The following is a 27,096-nucleotide window of genomic DNA, read 5'->3' on the forward strand; positions in this document are numbered from 1 at the left end:
CAGGGCGATCTTTTTTTTTTTTGGCCACGTTGCTCAGCTTGTGGGATCTTAGTTCCCTGACCAGGGATTGAACCCAGGCCCTCGGCAGTGAAAGCACAGACTCCTAACCACCGGACCGCCAAGGAATTCCCAGGGCGATCTAGAAAGAAGCGGAGGCTTGAATCTCCATCCCAGGGCAGTTAGCTGGGCCTTGATCTGCTCCTGACAAGTCCTCCAGGGATCCCTTACCCTGCCCTTTTCTGGATAGAAAACCCCTCCAAGACCTGGCAGGCCTCTGCTTCCGTGGGAGGAGCGTGCGGGTGGTAGTGAGCTGAAAGCCATTGAAATGGGCAAACAGCGGGGCAGAAACCTGTTAGTCTGAGGCTTCAGGCTTGCTGAGTCCCTGGGGGAAGTGGTGGAAGGAATGTCTCCTACCCACACCCTGACTCTCTCTGCTTCAGATCTTCTTTCAGAATTTTTATGAGGTTCCTGCAAAATTCTTCTATGAGACCATCTTAATCCAGGTGAGGAGGTGGACAGGGTGGGTCCACTTTCTTGTCCCACCTCATTTCTGGAAAATGCGTCAGCCCCGCATCCTTACCTGTAGAGCTAGAGTCACGTCAGATGGTCTTTCTGACCCCAAGGCAGCATCTCTGCCACCTTCTTTACCCCGGCAACCAGACACCCCGTTCATTCATTCATCCATCCATCCATTCATTCATTCATTCAACAAATGTTATGGAAGGCCAACTGATAGGCCCTGAGCTCAGCTCCAAGGTGAACAAAGCAGCCCTTTCCCATGTGCCAGGATTCTCATGCCACCCTTCAAATGTCCCCTCAACATGGGACATCCCTTTCTCCAATCAGAGAGAGCCTGGTAACAATGGTGAGCATGTATTTATCAAGTGCCTCCTATGTGCCCAGCACAGGGCTAAAGAGAGCAAGGCTTCTCCCTTGAAGAGTTTACATGTTCTTGAGAAATAGCCAGGACAGCATGCAGTGGAGAAAGTTGAGTGCAACAATTTGCTTTGTGGAGATCAAGTGAATTGTCCTCTCTGATCAATTTCCTCATCTGTAAAATGGAGCTGCAATATATGAACTTCACGGGGCTCCTCTGCAAATTAAATGAGAAAAACTACATGGAAGTATCAGCCATTAGGAAGCATTGAGTAAATCCTGGAGAATCCAGATGTGCCCTTATGATTCCTCCCATGGGGCTGGGGGAAATTGGGCTTGTGAATAACTGAGATCTTTCTGGAAACTCCCTGCAGGTGATGAATTCCTCAGTGATGAGATTCAATGCAGAGCTGGGGCGATTCCAAGTGAGCACTGGATGGAGGAGGCGCGGTTTGGTGCTAAGTCTAAGGGAAAGGATTTCGATGCTACAAGATCCAAATTTGGATCCACCTACCAATTGGGTGATTTAGACAAGTTATTCAGAGCCTCTACTTCCTCATCTGTAAAATGGGGATAATAATGTACTCAACCCACAGGGTCATTGTGAGGATTAAAGTATGTAACATTTATGAAAGCACTGGGTGCCACATTGAATCCCCCCACACTTATAACACTGTGGAAGCAGAGACTCAAAAGGTCAGCCAAATTGCTGGAGAAACCTAGAGAAAGATTGCTGCCTGTGAAGACAGAGTAAAAAGGTTTGCTTTGGGAAAGACCCAGGTTGAGAAGTGAGGAAAGTTCACATGGTCATGAAGGGCTAAACTAAGATTCTCCAAATCCAGGAAGATCAGGAAAAGGTAGGGTTGCCAGATTAAATACAGGATGCCCTGGAAATTTTGAATCTTAAACAAGAGGTACTTTTTATATATAAGTATGTCCCCAGTATTTCATGGCTCCTCATGAAATATTGCTTGGGACCTATGTATACTAAAAAAGTTGTCGTTGTCCGAACGCGGGTTGGAAAAGAATTTCCAGACATAAGGCAGAATGTAAAGAAGAAAGAATTTATTAGAGGGAAGCGTCGCTGCCAGAACAGAGGGCCAACTTCCTAGTAGTCTGGGAGAGTCAAGCCCAAACGTGTGCTATTCATCAGTTTTTATAGCCAGAAAACAAAGGAACGGTCCGAGGTGAAATTTTCCTTTACCAATTGGCCGAGGCACATATACCTTCCTTCTATAGGATGGGAGTGGGACAGGGCAGATGCCTTTCCTTATTTGGGACAGGTCCCGTCGCCCAGGTGGGCTCAGGAATTTCCTAACCATCATAACATGGTAGGGAGGGTGATTAAGAGTCTGGTAAGGGGGGTGTACGGCTGAAACTTTTTCAGGCAGTGTCGTCCTTTGTCCTTGGAGCACCACATTGTTTATTTGTCATTCTAATTTAAGCTGCCATCTGTATTTTCATTTGCTAAAGTTGGCAACTCATGGAAAAGGGCCCAGACCTTGGGAGAGGCAAATTTAGGGCAAATCAGAGTAAGGTTTCTTTCTCACTACAGTACTTGTAATAAGCACACGAAGGGTCGTGACCAGCCCCTCCCCCACCTAACCCTCAAGGAAGCAGCACAGGTTTAGAAATTAAGAGATTCTAGAGAGGCTAGGTAGCAGGAGGTCAAAATGTGCTTTTTTTTTTTTACATCTTTATTGGAGTACAATTGCTTTACAATGGTGTGTTAGTTTCTGCTTTATAACAAAGTGAATCAGTTATACATATACATATGTTCCCCTATCTCTTCCCTCTTGCGTCTCCCTCCCTCCCACCCTCCCTATCCCACCCCTCTAGGTGGTCACAAAGCACCGAGCTGATCTCCCTGTGCTATGCAGCTGCTTCCCACTAGCTATCTATTTTACGTTTGGTAGTGTATATATGTCCATGCCACTCTCTCACTTTGTCACAGCTTACCCTTCCCCTTCCCCATATCCTCAAGTCCATTCTCTAGTAGGTCTGTGTCTTTATTCCCGTCTTACCCCTAGGTTCTTCATGACATTTTTTTTTTCTTAGATTCCATATATATGTGTTAGCATACAGTATTTGTCTTTCTCTTTCTGACTTACTTCACTCTGTATGACAGACTCTAGGTCCATCCACCTCACTACAAATAACTCAGTTTCGTTTCTTTTTATGGCTGAGTAATATTCCATTGTATATATGTGCCACATCTTCTTTATCCATTCATTTTGACAAAGGCCACTGTGCGACTTCCAGACGATGACCGATTGTTGAATACGTTTTAGAGGTCAGTGAAAAACCTGAGCTTTTAAAAATATATATATTCCTTTTTTGGAAAATTTCAAACATACACAAAAGTAGAGAGAATGGTATCATGAATTCCCCCATCCACATCACTCACCTTCACCAATTCATTGTCAATCATGTCATCATGTTTTATCTACACCTGGCCCCCTCCCTCTCCCCTACAGATTTTGAATCAAATCTCAGACATCATTTTATTTTTAAATATTTCATTACCTGTTTCTAAAACATACAGATTTTATTAAGCACAACCAAAGACAATGACTACATCTAAACACCTTTATAATTCCTGGATAGCACTAAATATCTAGTCGGTGCTCACATTTCCCTAATTGTCTTGTGAATTCCATTTACAGTTTGTTCAAATCAGGATCCAAACCAGGTGCACACATTGCAGTTGGTTAAAATGTTATTTTTAGGTGTATTTTATTCAGTTGGTCCTGCTCCCTAGTTTACCTTGCCATTTATTTGTTGAAGCAACTGGGTAGTTTGTCCTGCAGTTTTCCCTCAGTCTGGATTTTGCTGGTTGTACCTCCAGAGGATCACTTCTCACGTCTCTCTGCCCAGGTATTTCCTATCTAGAGGCTAGATCAGACTTGGGTCAATTATTTGGCAAGATGATGTCACCAGGAGACACAGAACGACTGTTGGTCTCTTTTTATGTTGTTAACAGCTATTGATGATCGCTGCCTAGATCTATGGCTTCGTTAGAGGTTACTGAGTTTCATTTTGGTTTGTCTTCTTCTAGCTTTATTGAGGTACAATGGACATACAATGAATTATACTATTTTATTTTATCAGGATCTTAGTCCCCCGACCAGGGATTGAACCCGGGCCAAGGCAGTGAAAATGCTGAGTCCTAACTACCGGACTGCCCGGGACTTCCCTATACATATTTTAAATGTATAATTTCATGTTTTAAAATATGTATACAACCATGAAACCATGATCACAATCAAGGTAATGAACATATCTATCATATCTATCACCCTCCACAATTTCCTTGTGCCTCTTTGTAATTCTTCCCTCTTCCCCCAATCCTTCCTGCTCCCATCCCCAGAGAACCACTGGTCTGCTTTCTGTAATTCCACATTGCTTTGCATTTTCTAGAGTTGTATATAAATGGAATCATACAGCATGTACTTTATTGTTGTTTGGCTTATTTCAATCAGCATAATTATTTTGAGATTCATCCATGTTGTTGCATGGATCAATAGTTCATTCCTTCTTATTGCTGAATAGTATTCTGTTTATGGATATACCACAGGTTGTTGATCCATTCATCTGCTGATGGACGTTTAGATTGTTTCCAGCTTGGCACTATTAAAACAAAGCTGCTGTAACACTGATGTATAAGTCTTAGTATGGACCTATGCTCTGATGTCTTTTGAGTAAATATGTAGAAGTGAAATGACTACCTCATATAGTAGGTGTGTGTTTAACTTTTAAAGAAAATTCCTAGTAGTTTTTTCCCAAAAATTCCAGAGAGGTTCTACCATTTTATATTCCCACCAGCAGTATATATTAGCGTTCCAGTTGCTCCACATTCTTATCCAAACTTGATACTGTCCATCTTTTAAATTTTGGCTCTTCTAAGTATGTGTGGTGGTATCTTGTTGTGATTATAATTTACACTTCCCTGATGATGTTGAGTATCTTTTCAAGTATTTGCTATCTAACTTCTTTGATGAAGTGTCTGTTCAAATCTTTTGCTTGTTTTCATTGGGTTGTTTGTTTTCTTACTATGGAGTTTTGAGATTTTCTTATATATTCTGGATACAAGTCCTTTATCAGATAAATGATTTGGAAATATGTTCTCCCAGTATATGACGTCTCCTTTCATTTTCTTTTCTTTCTTAAGGGTTCTTTTTTTAAAAAATATAATAAATTTATTTATTTTTGACTGTGTTGGGTCTTTGTTGCTGCATGCAGGTTTTGCGGCGAGCAAGGGCTACTTTTCATTGTGGTGTGCGGGCTTCTCATTGTGGTGGCTTCTCTTGTTGCAGAGCACGGGCTCTAGGCACACAGGTTTCAGTAGCTGTGGCACGCAGACTTAGTAGTTGCGGCACACAGGCTCTAGAGCGCAGGCTCAGTAGTTGCGGTGCACAGGCTTAGTTGCTCCACAGCATGTGGGATCTTCCCGGACCAGGGCTCGAACCCATGTCCTCTGCATTGGCAGGAGGATTCTTAACCACTGCGCCACCAGGGAAGCCCTCTTTTCATTTTCTTAACAGTGTCTTTCAAAGAGCAGAAGTTTTACATCTCAATGAAGTCCAATTTATCAAAATTTTCTTTCATGGATTGTGTTTTTGTTGTTGGATCTAAGAAGTCTTTGCCTACCTAACCCAAGGGGCTGACTGAGCTTTAAAGCAGGCCTACATACAAAATTTGGGGCTTGCTCTATGGACCCTTCCAAGGGTGGCCTGAATGTTCTTTAGTACCTTGCCCCACACCACCTTCAATCCTGTACTGCATCCCTCAGGCCTCAGGGAGTCCAAAACTGTCTCCCAGGGGAAAGGGAAAACCCATAGTCTCTTTGCCAAATCCTCCCTTGACCATCCTCTTCCCCAGGACGGGAGACACCTTTCCCCACCCCCCAGGGGTAGGGAAGAACAATGCTGTGTTGGTCAGCAGTGCTGGTGGTGGTCAAGAATCCCTTCAATCCAGGCCACCTCACTTACTAGTTGTAAAACTTTGGGCTCTTCTCTCAAACTCAGTATCCTCCTCTGTAGAGTGGAGGTGATAATGGCCTCCACTATGATAATGGCCCAACTTCCAGGTCATTGTAAAGATTAAAGGAATTAGGGTGGAACAGTACTTGTATTGTCATCAAGTTAATTGGCTGGAGGCCCTAACTAATCCTTACTCTATTCTTGTCTTTTCAGACAGATATTGGGTTCATCTACAACTCTCCAGGTAGGTAGCAGTTGTTGGAAATATGTGTGTCTTCTGAGAAAAACCAGGTCAGGTGTTGAAATCATCTCAAAATCCCTGTATGTTCAACACATGGGGAGAGAGTATTAGAAGGTGTGAATTATTTTACTTAACATTTTACTGTACTTCATGGTATTTTATCTTGTTTTATAACGTCTTTCTCTACAAAAATCAAAGCATCTCTTTGGGTCAAATGCTAATTTTTTATTGCAGCCTTGGGTTGAATTTCTAGTTTTCTATGCCAGTGTTTGAATTTTGTTGTTGTTGTTCTTTATTTAATTTCTTTTAATTGAAGTATGGTTGATTTACAATGTGTGGCCAGTGTTTGAATTTTGAGTAGACCTGACCATAAAATACATACCAGGTTGAGGTTGGGACTTAGGGTTGGGGAAAATATTTGCCTCTCTCAGACCAGGCCAGTAACAACTATAAGTTCCCTGGATGGGAAAGGGGGGTCCCTATTTCCTAAAGGCAATAGCTAGCAGCTTTTGCTTAAAGGTAGGAGTGACTCCCATTTCCCCCTGCCCCTGGCTGGGAACCAGAATATATGAGACACGTTTCCACACCCGTCTCCTACAGAAGCAAAGCCTGGTTTCAGGGAAGAAGAATAGAGACTGGAGGCTGGTCTCCCATGGGCCCTCTGCCTCTCCAGGTCACACACTCCTGAGGAAATGGCTTGGCCTCTGCCAGCCAAATGAGCCCAGCAGTGGTGTGAGAGGCTACCTGAAAGTCACCATCGCTGCCCTCAGTGTGGGACACCAGGCACCGGTGAGGCTGTCCCCCCAGCACCCCAGGAACATTTCCTACCCTGGCTGCTTCTGTGGGGCCCCCCGTGGGCCCCCCAAGATGCCATTGCTCTTCACATGCTTTCATTTGCCCACTGTGTCCCTTCAGGGTTGTCCATCCCCACCCCAACCAAGCGGAAGGTTGGGGAAGCCAAGTCTGGTGGCCGTGACCTCCCTAAGACTCTGACCCTATTAGCTCTCTGGTCTCTCCAGGTAGATCAAAAGCTGACCTACAGGGCTGATGACACTGACATTCAGATCTTCAAGTCATCGGTGGTGCCCATCAACATGGCCTACTTACAATTCTTCATCTACTGCGCCGAGGATCTCCACCTCAGTCAGTCAGGGCGGGGGAGGGGGTGACCCTGAGGTTCCCTACCCGGTGGCCCTCTGGTTTCTCCTGGGGCTCCCCAGTTCCGTCTTGACACTACGATTTGGGGTGGGGGAGAGAGGGAGACTGAAATCTGCCAAGAACGGTTTTATGAAGGTCCCTTTAAAATGGGCCATGTACCCCTGCCCTGTCTTTGATGCCCAGATGCAGACTCAAGGTTCCCTATGCCAGGCCCCACCCCCACTGCTGTTGTGTGCCAGGACACACAACGGCACATGGAGACAGAGTGGAAATGGGAGGTGTCTGCTCAGGGGGCACCAAACCAAATTATGGGGGAGGGTTTTAAGTTGTTCGGTCACTTCTCCATTTCCTCCTCCTGAAACAAAAAATGCTGCTATCTCAGAAATCTTTTAACTTCTTTGCTTTTAGAGAAACACCACGCAGTGAGTCCTATGTTGGAGGTGGAACTAATTGGGGAAAAGGTAAGCGTAACAATGGTCTGAGACTTAGAGAAATTGGCACCTAAAAAAAAATGGTGTGGACGAAAAGTGGCCAGGACCCCAGGTATTGTATCCCAGTTCTTCCATTTATGGGTGATATGATCCCACTGGACCCAGGCCTCTGTGACGGTGGAGGCCATGGCTTAGTCAGCCTGTATCCCAGAGCTGTGCCCAGTGCCCTGCATAGAGAAGATGCCCACTAAAAACCAAACATCCAAATGCACGGATGAGTGGACAAGTGGATGAAACAACATGCCCGCAAATGCACAACATTGAAACTGTCACCATCCACTTTGGACCTCAGTTTCTTCATCTAGAAGTTGAAGGTTCTGGGCAAGAGAGTTGCTGACATTCCATGAACCTCTATGAACATATGGTAGCATTTTCCAAAGGGTGTTGATGGATGTTATGTGCAAAAAAAGATCGCATGTTCAAATGTGGGGAATGCTGGGTTAGATTTGTTTCAGAATTCATCAACCATCATTTCCACCATATTGTACCTATTAGAAGAAGTCATTAAATCCAGCCCATACATGAGGGGAGGGAGGTTAGTGTCCACCTTTTGAAGGGGAGAGTACCAAAGGGAGGGGTTGACATATTTTGAAGCCACCACACTGAGTATTTATTTCCCAATGAGTGGTTTAGGAACCCTGGAAGTAGGTGAGATACTGTTGGGTGGTAGGGGCACACATTTTTTCAAAAATTTTAATATTTCTGTGTTTTTCTTAGAGTGTATGAAAAAGTTTAAGCAGATCAACTAACCCTTGGTTTCACTGACATGATTGCTTAGAATAAGGCTAGGTTTAAAAATGAAGTCAAGTGATGTTTTGGAAAGGGGGATACCACCCGCATTGTTATTGCTGACTTTTTATTGGGATCTTAGAGTTTATCAAACCAAATCTACGTGTTTGCACTGATGTAATAAAGTTAGTAACCCTGTATCTATTTAAAAGTTAATTGAAAGCTGATTTAAGGGAAAATATGAAGGAGTCTGGATCTAGGTAGCTACTCAAAGGACCAGAGCTGTAGCGGATGAGAAGTTGTCAAAGTGTCTTTGGACCAGGGATTCCCAAGACCAGCCCTGTGCTGCAGACAGGTTCACCTGTGGGCTGGACCGGAAGGGCTGGGAGGTGAGGCCAGTGGAGGGAGGAGGGGACAGGCTGGCAGTAACACTGCTTTGGGATGTTCCCAGCTCAAGACACAGGTGCAGATGCAAACCGAGAACCCGATATGGAACCAGATCCTGACCTTCCGGATTCAGGTATTGCTGTGCCATCACGCCTGCCCTCTTCCTCCTGCACCACAAACAGAAGGGGGTTTGGGTGTTTGTGGGGGGGTGTGGATGAAAGGTAGGGGCCACGAAGCATGGCAGGAGGGGGCGGGGACTCTGCCTGATAGGGAGCATGAGGAAGCCCAAGACATATTACAGAGAACCTTACTTGAAATGAATGGGGGGAATTTCCTGGCAGTCCAGTGGTTAGGACTCTATGCTCCCACTGCTGAGGGCCTGGGTTTGATCCCTGGTCGGGGAACTAAGGTCCCACAACCAGTGCTACCAGGCCAAAAAAAAAAGGAAACCAATAAATGACCCAGATGATTTCAGCTAATGATCAAGGAGGCTAGGTTAAAAAAAAAAAAAAGAAATGGGGCTTCCCTGGTGGTGCAGTGGTTGAGAGTCCGCCTGCTGATGCAGGGGACACAGGTTCGTGCCCTGGTCCGGGAAGATCCCACATGCCACGGAGTGGCTGGGCCCGTGAGCCAGTGGCATCTGAGACCAGCTGGTCAGGGCCCCAGCAAGGCAGGCTGCAGGGGGTGCGCTGCTGAAATGGTCTGTGTCAGTTAGCAGTTCAAGGGCTCCCGGACAGGAGGGGAATCAAGACAAGGAACTGGGAAAGGGGAGGAGACTTCCCAAGGATGGATGAACAGATAGTTCCACCATAAAATCAAATTTGGAGGGTTTGGTACTTTGGAAGACCTGGATGCCCAACGACTCCCATCTCTCCACTTCCAGTGTCCTTCCTTAACCTGGGTGATCTCCTCGTAGCTTACTAACCAGATGCTCAGCTGGAAAGCTCTTTCTTTCCCCGCTCCCCCTGACCCTCGGCTTCCGTGGCAAGGGGAGAAGGAGACGGGGGTGGAGAACTGAGGACCCCAGCCCACACCCCAGGAACTGCTGTGAGCAGAGAAGAGGCTCCAGCTGAGAGGATTTGGGGCCCACTAAGGCCTCACCCCCAACGGCTCTGTTTTATACGTGGATTTTTTGTTTTTATAACTGAGGGCAGAGCAGAGATAAGACTCAGAAGCTTGGGTTCCAATCCTGATTCTACCCCTTACTGTGCGATCTCAAGCAAGTCCCTCTCTGGGCCTCAGTCCTGCTCAGTAAATAGGGACAATCAGGCCTTGCTGGCTTATGGCAGAGTGGGTAGGGGCTCTGCATGTTACATGAGAACTTCAGGAACTCAGCCTCTCTGTGCCACAGTGTTCCTGTCTGAAAATGGGAATAATCATAGCTCCTGGCTTCTGGGGTTGTAGGCGGGGTGGGTCTCTCAGGTGATCCACGTAGACCATCCAGGACATGCTGGGGACAACAGAAACCTCCCCAGAGTGGCAGCTATTATGATTTACTCTTTGAGGAGATAGATGTCCCGCTGTTTAAAGGTTAGGTGCTAGGGAATTCCCTGGTGGCCCAGTGGTTAGGACTCCATGCTCTCAGTGCTGAGGGCCCAGGTTCAATCCCTGGTCGGGGAACTAAGATCCCACAAGCTGTGGGGCACGGCCAAAAAAAAATAAAATAAAATAAAATAAATAAATAAAGGTTAACTGCTAAATGTGAGGAAGACATTCGAAGCCTACAACCTTCCCATGAGGCTTGGTAAACATGCCTCCAGACTGAAGGGCCGTGTGTGGACTGCGATCATGCAGCCCAAAGTAGTGTGGACTCGGGTCCACTAGGACCCAATTTATTTTTAAAAATTTATAAAATAAATTTTATACATTTATTTATTTGTTTTTATTTTTGACTGTGTTGGGTCTTCGTTGAGGTGCGTAGGCTTCTCATTTTCATGGCTTCCCTTGTTGCAGAGCACGGGCTGTAGGCGCACAGGCTTCAGTAGTTGTGGCATGCGGGCTCAGTAATTGTGGCTCACGGGTTTAGTTGCTCTGCGGCGTATGGGATCTTCCCAGACCAGGGCTCGAACCCATGTCGCCTGCATTGGCAGGTGGATTTTTAACCACTGCGCCACCAGGGAAGCCAGGTCCACTAGGGAACTTATGTAATGAGGGGCCATTTTAAGAATAAGAATACAAAATGATCATGGGGCACAGTCCAAGGCCTTTCCCAGGCCCTTGCAAAGGGCCGATGCAGTGGGGGGCCCACAGCCAAAGGTCCGTAAGCTCCCATGGTCAGTCCCACTGGGCTCACTGGTAACCGAGCCAGGCCTTGACCCAGACTCAGGACTTTCCCCCTGCTCCCAGTTTCAGCAAGGCCCAGGCCATTCGAGCAGGCACCCACTGCTCCTCTCGTTTGCCCCTTGCAGCTGCCCTGCTTCTCTAGCTACATCAAGTTCAGAGTCTTGGACTGGTGAGCAACTGGTTGGAGACTGGAAAACATGCCAGGGAGGAAGATATCAGAGCTGGGCCAGGGGCTCAGCCTGCAGGGTGTGTTTCTCCCCAGCCCCGGGAACAAGTGCCATGATGAGATCGGGACGGTCAGCCTGGCCCTCAACCAGATCTCGTCCACTGGAGCAGAAATAGAAGGCAAGCAAGCCCCCGGCCCCGCCTCCTGCACCTCCCCCACCCGGACCTGGGGACCCTTCTCACCCTCTCCCCTTGCAGGCATGTACTCTGGCTTCCTCCCCTGCTTTGGCCCCAGCTTCCTGACTCTCCGTGGGGGTAAAAAGGCCCCTTTCAGGATCAAGGAGGAAGATGCTGTAAGCTTCTCATGTCAGCTCTAGGGAAGAGAGGAGGTAAAACCAACCATGTGTAAGGCACCGGGGCCTGGGAAATGCCTGGGGAGGGCCAGGCCCTGGTTTCTGTCCACCACACTCCGGTAGAGGACTTGAAGGCTGTACATAAATGGCCATATAAATACGGGGCATGTGCTGTGGCACAAGAAAGGAACAGATGCAGTGATCTGGGCAGACACTGAGGAAGGGACATTGAGATGAGACCTCAGGTAAGAGTTTCGGCAGGTGGAAAGTCATGGGCAACAAAAGAAACAGCACAGGTAAATGTGGAAAAGCACTGGGTTATTCAAGACTGGTGGTAAATGCCAGAAAGCCAATTGGCAAAAAAAAGGAATGGGGCTGGGAAGGAATCTGCGTGAGGAAGAGCTGCAGAAACCAGGACCTCAATGCCACTCGGAGACTCTCCCACACTCGCTCCATCTCTCATCTCTCCTGCTCTTTCCTGGGCCTCATTCATTCCTACTGCAGTCTTGCCTCCCTGCTGGGAAGAGGACCATAGAAGCCTCTACTAGGGAAGGCCAGGGAAGCATTCTAATTGGCCTTCCTAGGTCATGTGTGCTCCCCTTGGACCAATCACTGTTGCCGAGGAGGCGGGGCCTGTCCTGATTGGCCAGGCTGGGATAATTCAATAGGTACCACGGTCCCCTCCAAGCGTGAGGGGTTTACCAGGAACAGGGCCCTTCAGGTGGGCCAGCAGGTAGAGCTGCATGAAGCGGAAGAGTGGACCTAAGGGTGTAGAAGATGGCTCAGGGCCCAGAGGTTTCCAGGCATGGCTGTGACTGGAGTCTCTGGAATTCCTCCCTGGGATTGTGGTCGGCCCTAGGTAGGAAGTTACAGGACAACCCTGTCCTTCCTACAGAGGTTTCAGGGGAGACTTCCCTGGTTGTTTTTTTTTCTCTCATCCCTTTTCTCGCCGTTTTCCTTCCTGTCACACTAGACTATTCCCAGCATTGTGAAGGATGGTTTAGCTTATCGAGGCCGAGTCTTCCTGGAGTTAATCACCCACATCAAGTCCCATCAAGATGCTAAGATGAAGAATCTCTCCCGAGATGTGATCAGCGTAGAGGTAACCACAGGAGTCAGGTAACCCAAGAAGAAGGAGCTCCTCTGCCTGCCCCTGGTCTGCTGTGGGTCCCGTTTCTGACATTGCAAGAGGCCCTGGCCAGCAGTGGAATGAGCTTTTTGGATGTGTGAGGATGTTTGGTCGATCCACCTGAGTCTTTGCTAAGCCCCTATGGGGGCTTCCTGCCGTGCCAACCCCAGGAGGATAGGGAACCCAGTAAAGACAAGGTTTCAGTTTAAGAGATGTGTAATCCAGTTAAGGAGAAATGATGTTCTAAGGAGCCTGCATTTCTTCCTGAAGGCCAAGGAGGGGCAGGAGGAACAGAGTCAGGAATAGACTGGAAGGGAGTAAATTGGGCCACCCACTTAGGAGAAATGGGGACACAGTTACAGGGGAGGAGCACTGGAGAGGAGGGAGCAGGTGCCAGAGACCCTTTGGAAACAACGATCAGAGCCACTGACCGACAGGACACTAAGAAGTGAGGCTGACTCCCCTTTTCTGCCTCAGGTGGCGAGGTGGGAAGGTGGGGGGGCGTACATCAACATGGGCTCCCCAAAGGAGGAACAGGTCTGGGAGAGATGATGAATCCCACCTTTGACGTGTGCTTGTGAGACACCCACGAAGACCAATCCCCAAGGCTGCTAGACAGCCGGATGTGTCATCAACACACATCCAAGGATCTATCCAAGGTTCTGGAGGAATTGCCCTGGGGAGTAGGTGGAGTGAAAGGAGAAGGGAGCTGAGGCTGGAGTCCATCAGGAAGCACAGCCTATGAGACTGGAGGAGGAGGAGGGTGACTCTGCAGAGAGACGGAGGGGGAGTCTGCAAAGCGGAGAACTGAGGCAGCCTCCGGAGGGGAGAGTTGCAGAAAGGAGCGATCAGTGATCTGAATGTGGCGGAGAGAAGGGCTGAGGACCCAAAAGTGGGCGCTGGTTATTAGGAAGACACCAGTAGGCTTGGGTCAGGAGAGAAGCCAGGCTGCCGTGGGCGGGAGGGAGAAGTTACAGACGGTGCATAGAGGCGAGTGCGTAGAAACTTGGCTGCAAAGTTGAAGGAGATAAGATCAGGTTACAGCTAAATAGTGGCTCAGACGGGAGAAGGAGGGTTATTTTTTAAGAGGGGGAGACTTGAGCTAGTGAACAGACTGGGAGAATGCATAAGCAGGGCAGAGGCTGACAGTGGAAATGAGAGAGGGTCTCACATGATGGATAGAGGACCTGAGCAGACGGACTCGCGGTGGGAGGACGGGGTTTGAGAAAAGCCAAGAGCAGATGTGTGTGTGTATGCATCCTCCACCACGCACCCCTGCCCACACTCGGTCTCAACCGATGGGGGGCATAGAGGCAAAACGGAGAGGGGTGGGGGTGACCCAACTCAGAGTCTAGCCTGACCAGGGAGAAGACCCTCCTGCCTGATTTCAGGAAGAGAAGGAACCAGGGCTGGCTGGGTGGAGGGGGCCAGGTGATGGAAGTCCTGGGAGGAACTTCCCTTGATCAGCCAGGTGAGTGGGAGTCAAGGCAGGATTTTGAGAGGGGGCAGGGGTTCGGTGATGGTCTAGGTCACCCTGAATAGAAGCAAAGGTAGCTTTTGAAAGAAACTGGGCACCTCATGTTTGCCTCCCTGCCTGTCCCTATAGACTTGTTCATTCCTTGGCTTACGCACTGGGGATGTGGTGGGTTATTGTTTTAGAAGCACCAGAACCACCAGAAGTATGGGCTGTGCGTCATCTTCCTTTCCTGTACCATGATGCCCAACTTTAAGGACCTGATCCAATTCGAGGTCAGCATTGGTCACTATGGAAACAAGATGGACCTGAGTTACAAGCCTCTCGTCTCCACCACACAGTACAGCCAAGTTATATATGATGGTAAGAGTCAGAGCCAACAGAAGAGCAGAGAGCAGCCAGTGCATGCCGGGCTCTGTGCTGGTCCTTTCAATGGTATTAGCTCACAGTACATTCATAGGCGTTGTTAACCCACATTAGACGTGAGGAAAGTGAGCTTCAGGGAGGTGAAGTTACCTGCCAAACATTGCACAGCTCGCTGGTAGGTGGAGAACCTACAACAAGAACTGAAACTAGGTTTTGACTTCAAGTCCTTCTCTACACTACGTTCCACGCCACAGCTTCCCAACCTCATGTCTTTCCTACCACTCTGAACCTCCCCCATCCAGCCATGTGGCTACCATCCACGACTCACCTGCCCACCTTCCATCCATCCTGGAATCCACTTATCCACACATTCATCCATTCAGCTACCACCCATCCACTAACCCAATCATCCAACCAACCACCCATCCACCCATCCATCCTTTCATCCAGTGTATACTCATTGGACACTTCTATGGGGCACCATAAGTTTCTCGAAGTGCAGTCCCTAGGCCAGCCCCATCAGCATCACCTGGGAACTGATAGAAATGCATATTCTTGGCTTCACCCCACACCTACAGAAGCAGAAAACATAACAGCAATCTGTGTTTCAACAAGCCCTCCAGGTGACTGGGATGCATGCTAAAGTTTGAGAACCACTTCTCTAGAGGAACACAATCTCACTTTCATCTTTGTCAGCTTCGCCCTCTCATTACCCATGGAGGGCTTCCCATGCATCCCCCTTGTCTGCCTGCTTTTTTCTGTTTTTTTTTTGTTTTTTTTTTTTGCACGCAGGCTCAGCGGCCATGGCTCACGGGCCCAGCCGCTCCGCCGCATGTGGGATCTTCCCGGACCAGGGCACGAACCTGTGTCCCCTGCATCGGCAGGCAGACTCTCAACCACTGCGCCACCAGGGAAGCCCAGGAGCTTTTAAGCCCCTTAATGGTGTCTTTTGAAGTGCAAACATTTTCAATTGACTGAAGTTCAATTTTTTTTTTCTTTTATCGTGTCATATCTAAGAACTCTTTGCCCAACCCAGGATCATGAAGATTTTCTCCAGTTTTTCCTTCTAAAATGTTTTAGTTTTAATTCTTACATTTATCTGTATAATTCATTTTGAATTAATTGGCATATGGGTATCCAATTTTTCAAGCACCATTTGTTAAAAGGACTATCCTTTTGCCATGTGATTTTTTTTTAATTATATTTTTAAATATTCTGTTCCATTGTTCAGGTTTTCTACTTTGGGGTCTCCATTGATGGGCTTAATAATTCTCCTTGGTTTTCTTCTGTATCTGTCATTTTCTCCCTGATCCTTTTTGGCTCTTTATTTCCATCTTATTTTGGTCGCTTTTCTTATTTCTGTGCCTCTCACTGGATTGTCTGCAGAGTCTAATGTCCCTTGGGCTTCCTTTCATGTGGTCTTCCTTCCTGTGATGTTTTTGGTTTTTTTCTATTCATTTTCTGAGTTTTGCTGGCGAGTCCCGAGTTCGTTCTGGGGGTGCATTTTTGCTGGCACGTTCTGCACTCGGCTCCCATCAAGCCGTGACTCTCTCTGTCTGTCTTGTTATTCATTCCACGCAGGTGACTTCTGCCACCCTTTAATACTTGCAGCTCCTAGGGCACTCACAGTTGCTTTTGGCAGCCCTTATGTGTATTTTGAGCCTGCAGATTATATCTGTCTCCTTGTTTTGCTGAAAATGGAGTTATTTTCCTTCTCCTTGTTGCTTTTGTATGCTCTCCAAGAGTAGAAGAAGAAAATTGCTGTCTTGTATCAGCACGCTCATATCTGAGAGCCCCAGTCATGGATCTCTGCTTATTTATCATTCCAGTGATTCACTCAGTGCCAGGGTCTGAAACTGGCATCTTTTCAACAATTCAGGATAATTATAAAATACTTTCTCTTTGAAAATTACCTCTTCCCCTTTTCTTTCCTAGCTCTCTCTCGAATTCACTCTATCCTCTGTGGAACTTCTCATTCTGTTCTGCACATTTAAAAATCTTTTGGGACTTCCTTGGTGGCGCAGTGGTTAAGAATCCACCTGCTAACTCAGGGGACACAGGTTCGAGCCCTGGTCCAGGAAGATCCCACATGCCGCAGAGCAACTTAACCCGTGCGCCACAACTACCGAACCTGTGCTCTAGAGTCCGTGAGCCACAACTACTGAGCCCTAGTGCCACAACTACTGAAGCCCATGTGCCTAGAGCCTGTGCTCTGCAATAAGAGAAGCCACCACACTGAGAAGTCCACGCACCACAACGAAGAGTAGCCCCTGCTCACCGCAGCTAGAGAAAGCCTGTGCGCAGCAACAAATACCCAATGCAGGCAGGAAAGAAAAAGAAAGAAAGAAAGAAAGAAAGAAAGAAAGAAAGAAAGAAAGAAAGAAAGAAAGAAAGAAAGAAAGAAAGAAAGAAAGGAAGAAAGGAAGGAAGGAAGGAAGGAAGGAAGGAAGGAAGGAAGGAAGGAAAGAAAGAAAGAAAGGGAAGCTACTAAATGTGGTCCATTTAATATGGACCATTAAAAAAAACCTTTCTTCCACGTTTTTCATCTCTCTGGGCTGCATTCTGCATAATTTCTTCTAGATTTTTCAGGAGAGGCCTTAGGTAATCCACCATTCTATTAAAAACGTCTGGCAGATCCCTCTCCCTCTCCCTCACTTCATCCTTCTCCATAGCATTTTCCACCACTTGACACACTGTATTTTATGTATGTTGCCTTTTTTGCTCCCACTATTTTCTTAAGTTCTTGAGTAAACTTTTGACTCAAACATGACACATCTATGGAAGAGTACACAAACCAAAGCGTCCAGCTCAGTGAATTATCGCAAGGCAAACATACCCGCATAACAACATGCAGACCACGAAACAAAGTCCCAACATCCCAGAGGCCCCTTGAGCCCCTCAACCCCCCTCTACCAAGGGCTGCTATCCCTCTCCTAACTGCCAGTTGGTTTTGTCTGGTTTTTAACTTTATATAAAAGAAATCATATAGTGTGTATTATTTTGTGCCTGGCTTCTTTTGCTCATCATTTTACTTGTGAAATGCATTCACAAACCTAGATGCTATTGGCTGTAGTTGTGGCTCATTTATTTTCATTGCTGTATAGTATTCCATTGTGCAAATACCGTAATTTATTTATGCCTTCTACTGCTGAAGGAGATTTTGGTGGTTGCTAATTTTGGACTGTTATGAGTAGTGCTACTGTGAACACTTTTCTTTTGATAATGCTGTTCTATGCCTTTCTGTTGGTTGTATACCTAGGAGCAGAATTGCTGGGGTAGAGGGTATGTATACTGCTTCTTAGCTGCTTGTTTTCTTGGAACTTTATCTGTGGGAATCCTTTGGGACTCGACCCAAATTTCATGCTCCAGTGAGGATTTGTCTTTCCCTCCTCTAGTTACCTGGGGCATTGCCAACCAGAGACTGCGTCAAGTTTTCTCCAGACCGTGCAGGTGGCATGAGTGCAGAATGCAACCTGCATGAGGCCCCACTTGTGGTTACAAATTTTCAGGAAAATTCCTGCCCCTCTACCTGGAGCCACGCTGGAGATGGGCGAGTTTCCTTACTGTCTTCTTCCGTGTGGTGGATTCTTTCTCACTGATTGAGGGCTTAGGGTTTGCAGTGCCAGCTCTGCATAGCAGACTAGTTTGCTCAGGCTGCCATCAGAATGTACCGCAAATTGGGCGGCTTATAACAACACGAATGAGTTCTCTCACAGTTCTGGAGGCTAGACGTCTGAAATCAAGGTGTTGGTGAGTTGCTTCCTTCTGATGGACCCGGGGGAGAATCTCTTCCACGCCTCTCTCCCAGCTCCTGCTTGTTACCTGCCATCTTCGGTGCTCCTTGGCGTGTAGATGTATCATAACTGCATCTCTGCCTCCATCTCCACACAGCGTTCTGCCTCTGTCTCTGTGTCTCTACAGGCCTGTCATCTCTCTGTCCCTCTCCTCTGCTTATAAGGACACCAGTCATTATGGGTTAAGGGTCCAACCTAGTCCAGTACGATCTCGTCTTACCTAATTACAGCTGCAATGACCCTATTTCCAAATAAGGTCACATGCAAAGGTAGCAGGGATTGGGACTTCAGCATAGTTTTATAGGGGATGCAATTCCACCCATGTCACATGGGGTGTCCTGTTAGACTGCCCACCCCAGGCAGTGCTCGGCTCTCTCTCCTGGGCCCTGGCAGTCGTCAAAGAGAAGAACCGGTTCTCCAAGATTTGCCAGAAACTCAGAGGAGAAAAGTCTGCTTTGCTTCCGCTTGCCTCACAGACTTTCTGCTTTTACTTTATTTTTGGTTTCTGTGGATTTCTTGCTTTTATCTCAACCCAGCAATACATCTCATAAAAAGAATTCCTTGGGAATTCCCTGGTGGTCCAGTGGTTAGGACTCTGTGCTTTCACTCTCATGGGCCTGGGTTCGATCCCTGGTCGGGGAACTAAAATCCCACAAGCCACACAGTGTGGCCAAAAAAAAAAAAAAAAAAAAAGATTCCTTTATGCTTCACCTAGCTTTTCCCCCCTCTTTTCTTTTTTTAAATTTATTTATTTATTTTTTGGCCACGATGGGTCTTTGTTGAGGCACGCGGGCTTCTCATTGCGGTGGCTTCTCTTGTTTTGGAACACGGGCTCTAGAGTGCATCCTCAGTAGTTGTGGCGCACGGGCTTAGCTGCTCCGTGGCATGTGGGATCTTCCCAGACCAGGGCTTGAATCCGTGTCCCCTGCATTGGTGGGCGGATTCTTTTTTTTTGCTTCATCTGTTTTTGCCGAACCACCTTATATTTTTTTAACATTTTTATTGGAGTATAATTGCTTTACAATGGTGTGTTAGTTTCTGCTTTATAACTAAGTGAATCAGTTATACATATACACATGTTCCCATATCTCTTCCCTCTTGCGTCTCCCTCCCTCCCACCCTCCCTATCCCACCCCTCTAGGTGGTCACAAAGCACGGAGCTGATCTCCCTGTGCTATGCGGCTGCTTTCCACTAGCTATCTATTTTACGTTTGGTAGTGTATATATGTCCGTGCCACTCTCTCACTTTGTCACAGCTTACCCTTCCCCCTCCCTGTATCCTCAAGTCCATTCTCTAGTAGGTCTGTGCCTTTATTCCCGTCTTGGCAGGCGGATTCTTAACCACTGCTCCACCAGGGAAGTCCCCCGCTCTTTTCAATAAGGATCATGGCCAGTAGGCCCGGCCTGCCAAGCCCATCACTGGCTTTGTCCACGCTCGCTCCTCTGCACAGCAGGCCCTTCATCACAGCAGGCCCTTCATGTCAGATGTCTGCCCACGTCAACCAAACCCTGGGGCTCCCGAACCCAGGACCCACTCCTCCTGTGTCTACCCACCACCCAGAAGGAAGACCCTACCTCAGGGCAGGCCCCTGGCCTTGACATCTTGCCTGAGTTAGGGGCACGGGCTCTGGAACTGAATGCCTGCGTTATACCACCTGGTTGTGCCACCACAGGGAAACTACTTCCCATCACTAGCCTGGGTTTTCCCACCTGTAAACTGGGGACTCTGTAAGGCTGTGTGACACTGAGCACAGGGAATGCTCCGGCCAGCCGGCTGTGCTCATCAAAGCGCATCCATCCTGGACTGGCCTGCAGCCCACCTTCCAGTAGGAGGGGTCCAGTGAGGATGCTTAGCAGATCCTAGAGGAATGAAGTAGCCCAAGAAAGGTCCTCTGAGGGGACACAGTGAGGGAACACTGTCCCTCAGACCTCCAGCCCCCACCCCCTGCTCGTGTCTCTGTGTCTCAGGGAACATCTACCATTATGTGCCCTGGTACAACACCAAGCCCGTTGTGGCTGTGACCTCCTACTGGGAGGACGTCAGCTTCCGCATGAACTGCCTCAACCTCCTCCAGTTCACTCGGGACCGCCTGGTGAGTGGGGTGGGGGTGGGGGATGGGGTGGTGGTACAGGGAAGGATCCGGGTCATTGATGGGAGACTTGGGAAAATGAACCGCAGTCTTAGGAACCCGGTCACTCAGCTCTCTCGTGCAATCCACACCAACTGAGACAGACGTGCCAGACACAGGCACTGAAGTCACAATGATGGGTAGACACAGTCTTCGCCAGCAGGGAAGTCGGATATGCAAATAGGCGGTATGCAGTGCAGCAGGGCTGCGGTGGAGATGCAGGACAACCATGGGGGCAGAGAGATTGGGGTGGGGGAGAGAGGAGAGTCAGAGGAGGTGTTCAAAAAGGAGATGACATTGGGGCAGAGTCTTGCTGGGGGCAGTGGTGGGGTGCAGAGAAGGGAACGACAGGCAGAGCCATGGTGATAGGAAGTTCGGGGGTGGTGGGGGCCTGGAAGTGACGTGGAAAGAAGGCCAGGGAAGCTGGGAAGGGTCCGATCACAAAAGGTCTTCGTGTCGGTTAAGGAAGGAAGCCGCAGAGCAGTTGTAGGCAGGAGAGCCACCCGGTGCCCCCACCTCAGATACGACTTTCTCGCACCGATAGAAAGGGAGCCCAGCGTCAGGGCCCTGTAACCTCTTCACGGTCCCACCCTGTCCTGGCTCCTTCCCGCCACCCATTGGGAGGGTGGGTGGGAATCCTAGCCTTGCAAGGGCGTGTGACTGCTTCGGACTGACATCCCCAGGTTACCCCTCAAATGTCCCCAAGTCCTGGCTGAAACCATCTTGGGCCAATCAGCCTTGCAGCCTGTCCTGAGGGAGCCCCATGCTCACTTGCCACTTCTCTCCTGCTGGGCAGAAAGCCAATCTGGACACCCTGAAATCCATGAGGAATCCAAGGGACCCGGCTCTGCTTCCCCAGTGGGAGAAACTGCTGAGGGAGCTGATGGAGGACTGCAAGTAGGGGCGGTGGGCCCCTCACCCGGGGCTGGGGCTGAGCCAGATCAGGCTCACACAGGGTCTGGGGCGCAGACAGGACCCTACAGAACAGCCCTCACTGCCACCCTTCCGCACCCCTGCCTCCGCAGGAAATATGAGCTCTGTGCAGATCTCTCCCCAAACCACAGAGCCGCTTCTCTCCCATTCAGGGACCCCCAAAATGGCCCTGACTTCCCCACCCATCACTGTTGCCCCCACACCCATGCCTGGTGCTCCCCCCAAACCAGCCTCCCCGTTGTCCAGACAAGCCCGGCACCGTCCCGGCCCGCACCTTTTCCCCTGCCGCTCCTTCTATCCACAAGGCCCTCTTTGGGGTTCTGCCTGTTCTGCTCCTCCTGGCCCGGCAGCCCACTTGGCTCCTCCCCACTCCCGCCGGGTTTGGTTGGCCCCTGTCTCACAGCTCACACCTCTGTCCACGAGGAGGTCCTGAGCACGGGCCTGGCACACTGCAGGGGCTGGGAGGATGGGAAGGGGAAGGGTGAGGGCCCAGGGGCCAGGACCGCAGTGAGTGGGCTTCCTAAGGAGGGTGGGCAGGGCTCCCTGGGTCAGGCCAGCAGGCGTGGGGCAGGATCTTGGGTCTAGGAAGGGCACTGAGGCTGGGCAGGATGGTGAGCAAGGGACATGGTCAGCTCCCGCCCTCCCGGTCCTGGCCACAGGTACCCACTGCCCTGCACGACTGATCAGCCCAAAGCAACCGACCTGGACAAGAAGAGGTGGCAGCTCCGCAGCCGCCTTCTGCAGGAGCTGGCCCGGAAGGCCAAGGAAGCCCAGCCCAGGGACATGGTGGCCACTGTAGAGGGCTGGCTGTACCGCCTTAATGCCGTGCTCCCTGAGGTGGGTGCTGGACACTCCGGCCGGCAGCGGGCCTTGGAGCCGGCCACGTGGGCCTGACGCTCTCCCGCCCGGCAGCCCCAGATGAACCTCCCGGACGTGATGATCTGGCTGATGTCCCGGGAGCAGCGAGTGGCCTATGCACAGGTGCCCGCCCACACCATCCTGTTCTCCCCGACTGGGACCCGGCACTCCGGCAGGTTCTGTGGGAAGACACAGACCCTCTTCCTGCAGGTGGGGAGGCCAGGGGTCCTCAGGGGAGGAGAGGGCCCAGGACGTCCCAAGGGAGAAGCCCTGAACACCCCCCCGGGCAGCCCCCATGAGCCTCCCAAGGGCATGCCCACTTCCTCTCTGTCAGGCCCTTTACCAGGTGAAATGGGGTTTAAACAGTTCTCCAGAGGAAGGCGGGGGCCTGGGACCATCAGCATGTGGCCGACACCAAGTCCATGCCACCCATAAGTATTCCTCAAATTTGTCCCCTCCGTCATCCTGATGCTTCACTTGGTCCTGTCCCTGTCCTGTCTCCCGTGGACCACAATTGGCTGCTATCTACATATTTAATACCTATAAGGTTTGGGTGCCAGCCCCTCATATCAGACACAATCCATAAATAAGGCTGACTGACCACAAGTCCCCTGCCCTGAAGATGGCCCTGTGCTTCCAGCCCTCCCCCTGGGAGGCAGGTGGGGGACACTGCCTCCGTCTCGGAGATGTACTGGCTTCCCACTGCCCTTTCTGCCATGGTGGAAGGGCCCACCTGAGTCCTTCTCATCCTGCAAGAATCACTGAGACTTGAATCCTGGCTCTACCACTCACTGGCTTGTGTGAGCCAGAGCCAACTCCTGACCATGTCTGGCCTCAGCCTGCTCCTCTGTGAAATGGGCCTGGCGATAATGATGCCTGCCTTGTGGTGGTGTGTGAGGATCAGAGCACTTAGCACGTTGCCTGGCGCATAGCAAGCATCATTGTCAATGGCACCATCAGCACCAGTCCTCCCTGGAGCATTCCCAGGTTCCCCAGCGGCACTGACCCTCTCCCCCAGCAGCCCGTACCAGCCTCTGTTATGGCCATCACCCAGCTCAGTGTGAGGCCCCTGCTCCCAGGGCTCAGGGTGAAGGGGCTGGTGTGTGTGCCCCTCCCTCACCTGCACCCCTGCCCCTGGGGGCCTGCACCCCCGTGGTTGTTGACCTGCCTCTGGCTCAGTACCCAGAGGGTGAAGGAAAGGACACGCTCCCGGCCCAGCTCCGGGTCTGCATGTGGCTCGGCAACGTGACCGACAGCAAGGATCTGCAGCTGCTCCGCCAGGGCGAAGTGGTCGTGTCCGCGGAGACGGTGAGCCGGGCCCCGGGTGGGGCCGGCGGGAGGGTGACCCGGCAACAGCCCAGCTCCGAAGGTGGAGAAGAACATCACCGGCAGAATCTGAGAACCGTGAAAGGGGCTTGAGAGAGGTGGCAGAAACTAAAGAGGTCCCCTGTTGACAAGCCATAGGCTGTGGTGACAGGAGGGCAGCTGAATGGTCCCCTGGGGCTGGTCACTCTCACCCAGACGGAGGTTTATTGGGAGTTTCTCCCAATTGGTTCAGGGTGTGTGAGGTGAGCAAGGCTCCGACTGCTTGCAGGGGGGTCTCGTCCATCATCAGCGTGATAGCCCAGGACCCCTGCCGACCCCAGCTGGGTCCTGCAGGCCAGCCTGGTGGTCCCGGGGAGGGGGAGGCCTGGGACAGTCAGAGGAGCCGGAAATGAGGCATGTTCCCTTAGAACTGTAAACCCAGGAGGTGTGTGAGCAGCCAGCCAGAGGCCGCTCTGAAATCAGAGGAGGGGAGGACGTGGCTCAGGCGAAGGTCCTGAGAACAGAAGAGAAATAAGTTTTGAGTTTCGGGCTTTTTAACTTACTTTGTCAAAACGTTTTCATGGTTCCTAAGTTGCATGTTGTGGATAGATTGTAGAACTTGGAGGTGCTGAGACAGAGAGGGATTTAGGATGAGTGTGTGCCCAGAAGGGGAATGTGGGAGAAAGGTCCAGAGGCAGCAAAGACGGGGCAGTGGTGGAGCAGGACCAGGTTCCCCAGGGTCAGCAGTGACACAGGGCGGACAGGTCACATCGCAGGCACCACCAGGCTCTAACACAGGCATCCACCCCCCTCCACTCCTCGAGAGCTGAGCCGCCTGGGGTAGAGGTGACCTTTGAGCCTCAGTCTCCTCACCTGTGAAATGGGAGTGTGCAGCTGAAAGGGGATAGTTCATGTAATGCCCTTGGCATGGGCCCAGCCACAGTGAGCACTTGATGAGTGGCGGCTGTCTGTGCTGATTGACAGCAGGGACAGTGCCATCCCATTATAAGCGACAGCGCAGCTCCTGCCCCTGGGCAGGTGCCACATGGCCCTCTGCCTGACTACCACATTTCTGGGAGGTGCCTACAGCCCAGAGTGGGGGGCCTAGGGCCAGTGCTGGGTATGCTGGGGGTGGCAGCAGGCACTGATGGACTCCCCTCCCCCAGTACGAGAACCAGGCCAAGCATAAGGACCAGTGGGGACAGCAGTGGCTGCAGCACTGCCCCAGCTTCTCGGACGTCATGGGGCACAAGGCCCTCCCCAAGGAGTATTTCAAGGAGCCCCATGGATGGCACTGGCAGGGGCCATGGACAGTGGAACCTCAGCGGAGGTAAGGCTGGGATGCGGGACCCGCAGCCTGTGTGCCCCTGGACAGGCAGCACTGGAGCTGACACTTCTTTTTACCCAGGAGGGCCAGTAGGCAGCAGCCCAGAGAGGCGGGCACACAGCCACTGCAGCCTGGTCCCGGGGGCTGGGGTGCATAGGACAGGGGGACCTGCCCACCACCCTACCCTGCATGCCAGGCCCCGCTGCCCAGCCTTGCCCAGAGCAGGTGGGGCTGCCAGGTACGGCAGCGCTCAGCCAACAGAGGAGGACCCCAGGGGCCTGTTAGCTCAGGGAGATATGCTGGGAACTTGGGGTCTCACTGCCCCCAGGCTCCTCCTGGACACAGACATCAACAAGAGCCAGGTGCTGGAGGAGGTGTACGAGAACCAGCACCGGGACGCCACGGGGGCGTGGGTGCCTGCCGCCATCCCCAACACAGACGCGGTGAGCGGGGGGCGCGGGGGGGCAAGCGATTCAACCAGGGGGGCACCTTGGAAGCTGGGGTGTCTGAGTGGAAAGAGCACTGGATCAGGCGTTGCCATCTGAGCCCTGCTCCCTGGTGTGACCTTGGGTGAGCGCTGATGGGGTTTGTATCCCAAGGTGGTGGGGAGAGGTCCCCTAAATGGGACTGGAAGAACGACAGAGTGGGCACCTTTCCTTCCCCCTTCCGAAGGTGGCGCTTTTACCCAGAATTCAGTAAGGAACTGAACTTTGAATTTTGTTTCTTTTTTTCTGGCTGCACCGCACGGCATGCGGGATCTTAGTTCCCCGACCAGGGATCGAACCTGGGCCTCCAGCCATGGAAGCGCGGAGCCCTAACCACTGGACCACAGGGGAATTTCCGATCTTTTTTTTTTTTCTGTACACGGCTTCTCACTTTGTGGCCTTTCCCATTGCGGAGCACAGGCTCCGGACGTGCAGGCTCAGCGGCCATGGCTCACGGGCCCAGCTGCTCCGTGGCATGTGGGATCTTCCCAGACCGGGGCACGAACCCGTGTCCCCTGCATCGGCAGGCGGACTCTCAACCACTGCGCCACCAGGGAAGCCCTTGTTTCATTTTTAACGAACTTAAATTTAAGGAGCCCCAGGAGGCTGGTGGCCACTGATTGTACAGTGAGGTTTAACCCATCTGTCACGCACGCTGGTCTCCCCTTCCCAAGAGCCGCCTTGGGCGGGCAGCAGCGTCCAGCTGAGATTCAGTCACACTATTTTGCTTTCACAGTCATTCGTATGGTTGTTTCCTATTTATGGTGAGTGGTTCCACTGACACTGCTTATATAAAGTTTCCTTTAAAAAATACACGTACGGTTCGGAAAGGCAAGCCAGTAAAAGTGTATTAAGTGAACACGTGGGTGGCATCAGATGTAAAAAGAGCGGTCTGATGTAAAAAGAGCGGTCTGCTCCTGGGGGCTGGAGGCCACAATGGCTGTAGTAGGCGAGCAAGACGGCCCTTGGCCCACCCTCTCTGTCCACGCACAGAACGGAGAACCCGTGGAGGCCCGGGAGAATGTGACGTGCCCCCAAGGCTGGCACGCGAAGAAGAACTGGGCTGTGGAGCTGAATCACGTGGTGGACAATGAGGGTCAGTCCTCTGGGCAGCGGCTAAGGGCGGCAGGGCCTGGAACTGAAAGTAGCCAGGCTGTCAGGTGGGGTAGGCCTGCATTCCTGGGGGTCCTCAGTCTCCGGAGAGCAGGGCCTCCACCCTTGCCACAGACGTGGGCCCCAGCTTTAAGACAGGGCAGGTGCTACGCGCCTCCCGAGCACGTGAACTGGGGTCACGTCCAGAGCCTGGTTCACCCCAGGTGGCTCCAGGGAAGGGGCGGTGGGCTGGGAGTCGGAAGACCTGGGCTCAAGATGCAGCCTCTGCTACTTACGGGCTGTGTGACCTTGTGCGGGTCCCAGGACGCCTGTGGGCCTCACCTTCCTTGTCTGTAAGATGGGCAGTTGAGCCCAGGCCACCCGGGTGACGCAGTGTGACCACACCTTCCTTTGTGGCCAGAGAGACCTGGACGTGAGGGACAGCACTGTCCCCTCGGCCTGCCCTTCTGGGGCTTATCTCTCAGGCCTGTCCGAGCCCCCGAGCTTGTGGGCCCCTGGGCACCCACGGGCTGTGTCCT

The 27,096-nt window shown here is 50.9% G+C and overlaps 1 protein-coding gene across 1 annotated transcript in view; it reads left to right on the plus strand.

Annotated features, from left to right (window-relative positions):
- Positions 1-27,096, plus strand: part of FER1L5 (fer-1 like family member 5) — a gene marked incomplete at its 5' end in the record, with an annotated part of 51,627 nt that overhangs the window by 12,304 nt on the left and 12,227 nt on the right. The window contains 19 exon segments of the mRNA XM_081254600.1: positions 441-503; positions 1,251-1,301; positions 6,072-6,102; positions 6,773-6,888; positions 7,119-7,242; positions 7,666-7,718; positions 8,929-8,997; positions 11,273-11,316; positions 11,410-11,665; positions 12,639-12,767; positions 14,454-14,631; positions 20,397-20,521; positions 21,354-21,454; positions 22,150-22,327; positions 22,403-22,558; positions 23,528-23,656; positions 24,820-24,983; positions 25,309-25,423; positions 26,459-26,561. Of these exon segments, the coding sequence (XP_081110726.1) occupies positions 441-503; positions 1,251-1,301; positions 6,072-6,102; positions 6,773-6,888; positions 7,119-7,242; positions 7,666-7,718; positions 8,929-8,997; positions 11,273-11,316; positions 11,410-11,665; positions 12,639-12,767; positions 14,454-14,631; positions 20,397-20,521; positions 21,354-21,454; positions 22,150-22,327; positions 22,403-22,558; positions 23,528-23,656; positions 24,820-24,983; positions 25,309-25,423; positions 26,459-26,561 (2,185 nt within the window).

This window comes from Mesoplodon bidens (genome assembly GCF_964165515.1).
Source record: "Mesoplodon bidens genome assembly, chromosome: 14".
NCBI lineage: Eukaryota > Metazoa > Chordata > Mammalia > Artiodactyla > Ziphiidae > Mesoplodon > Mesoplodon bidens.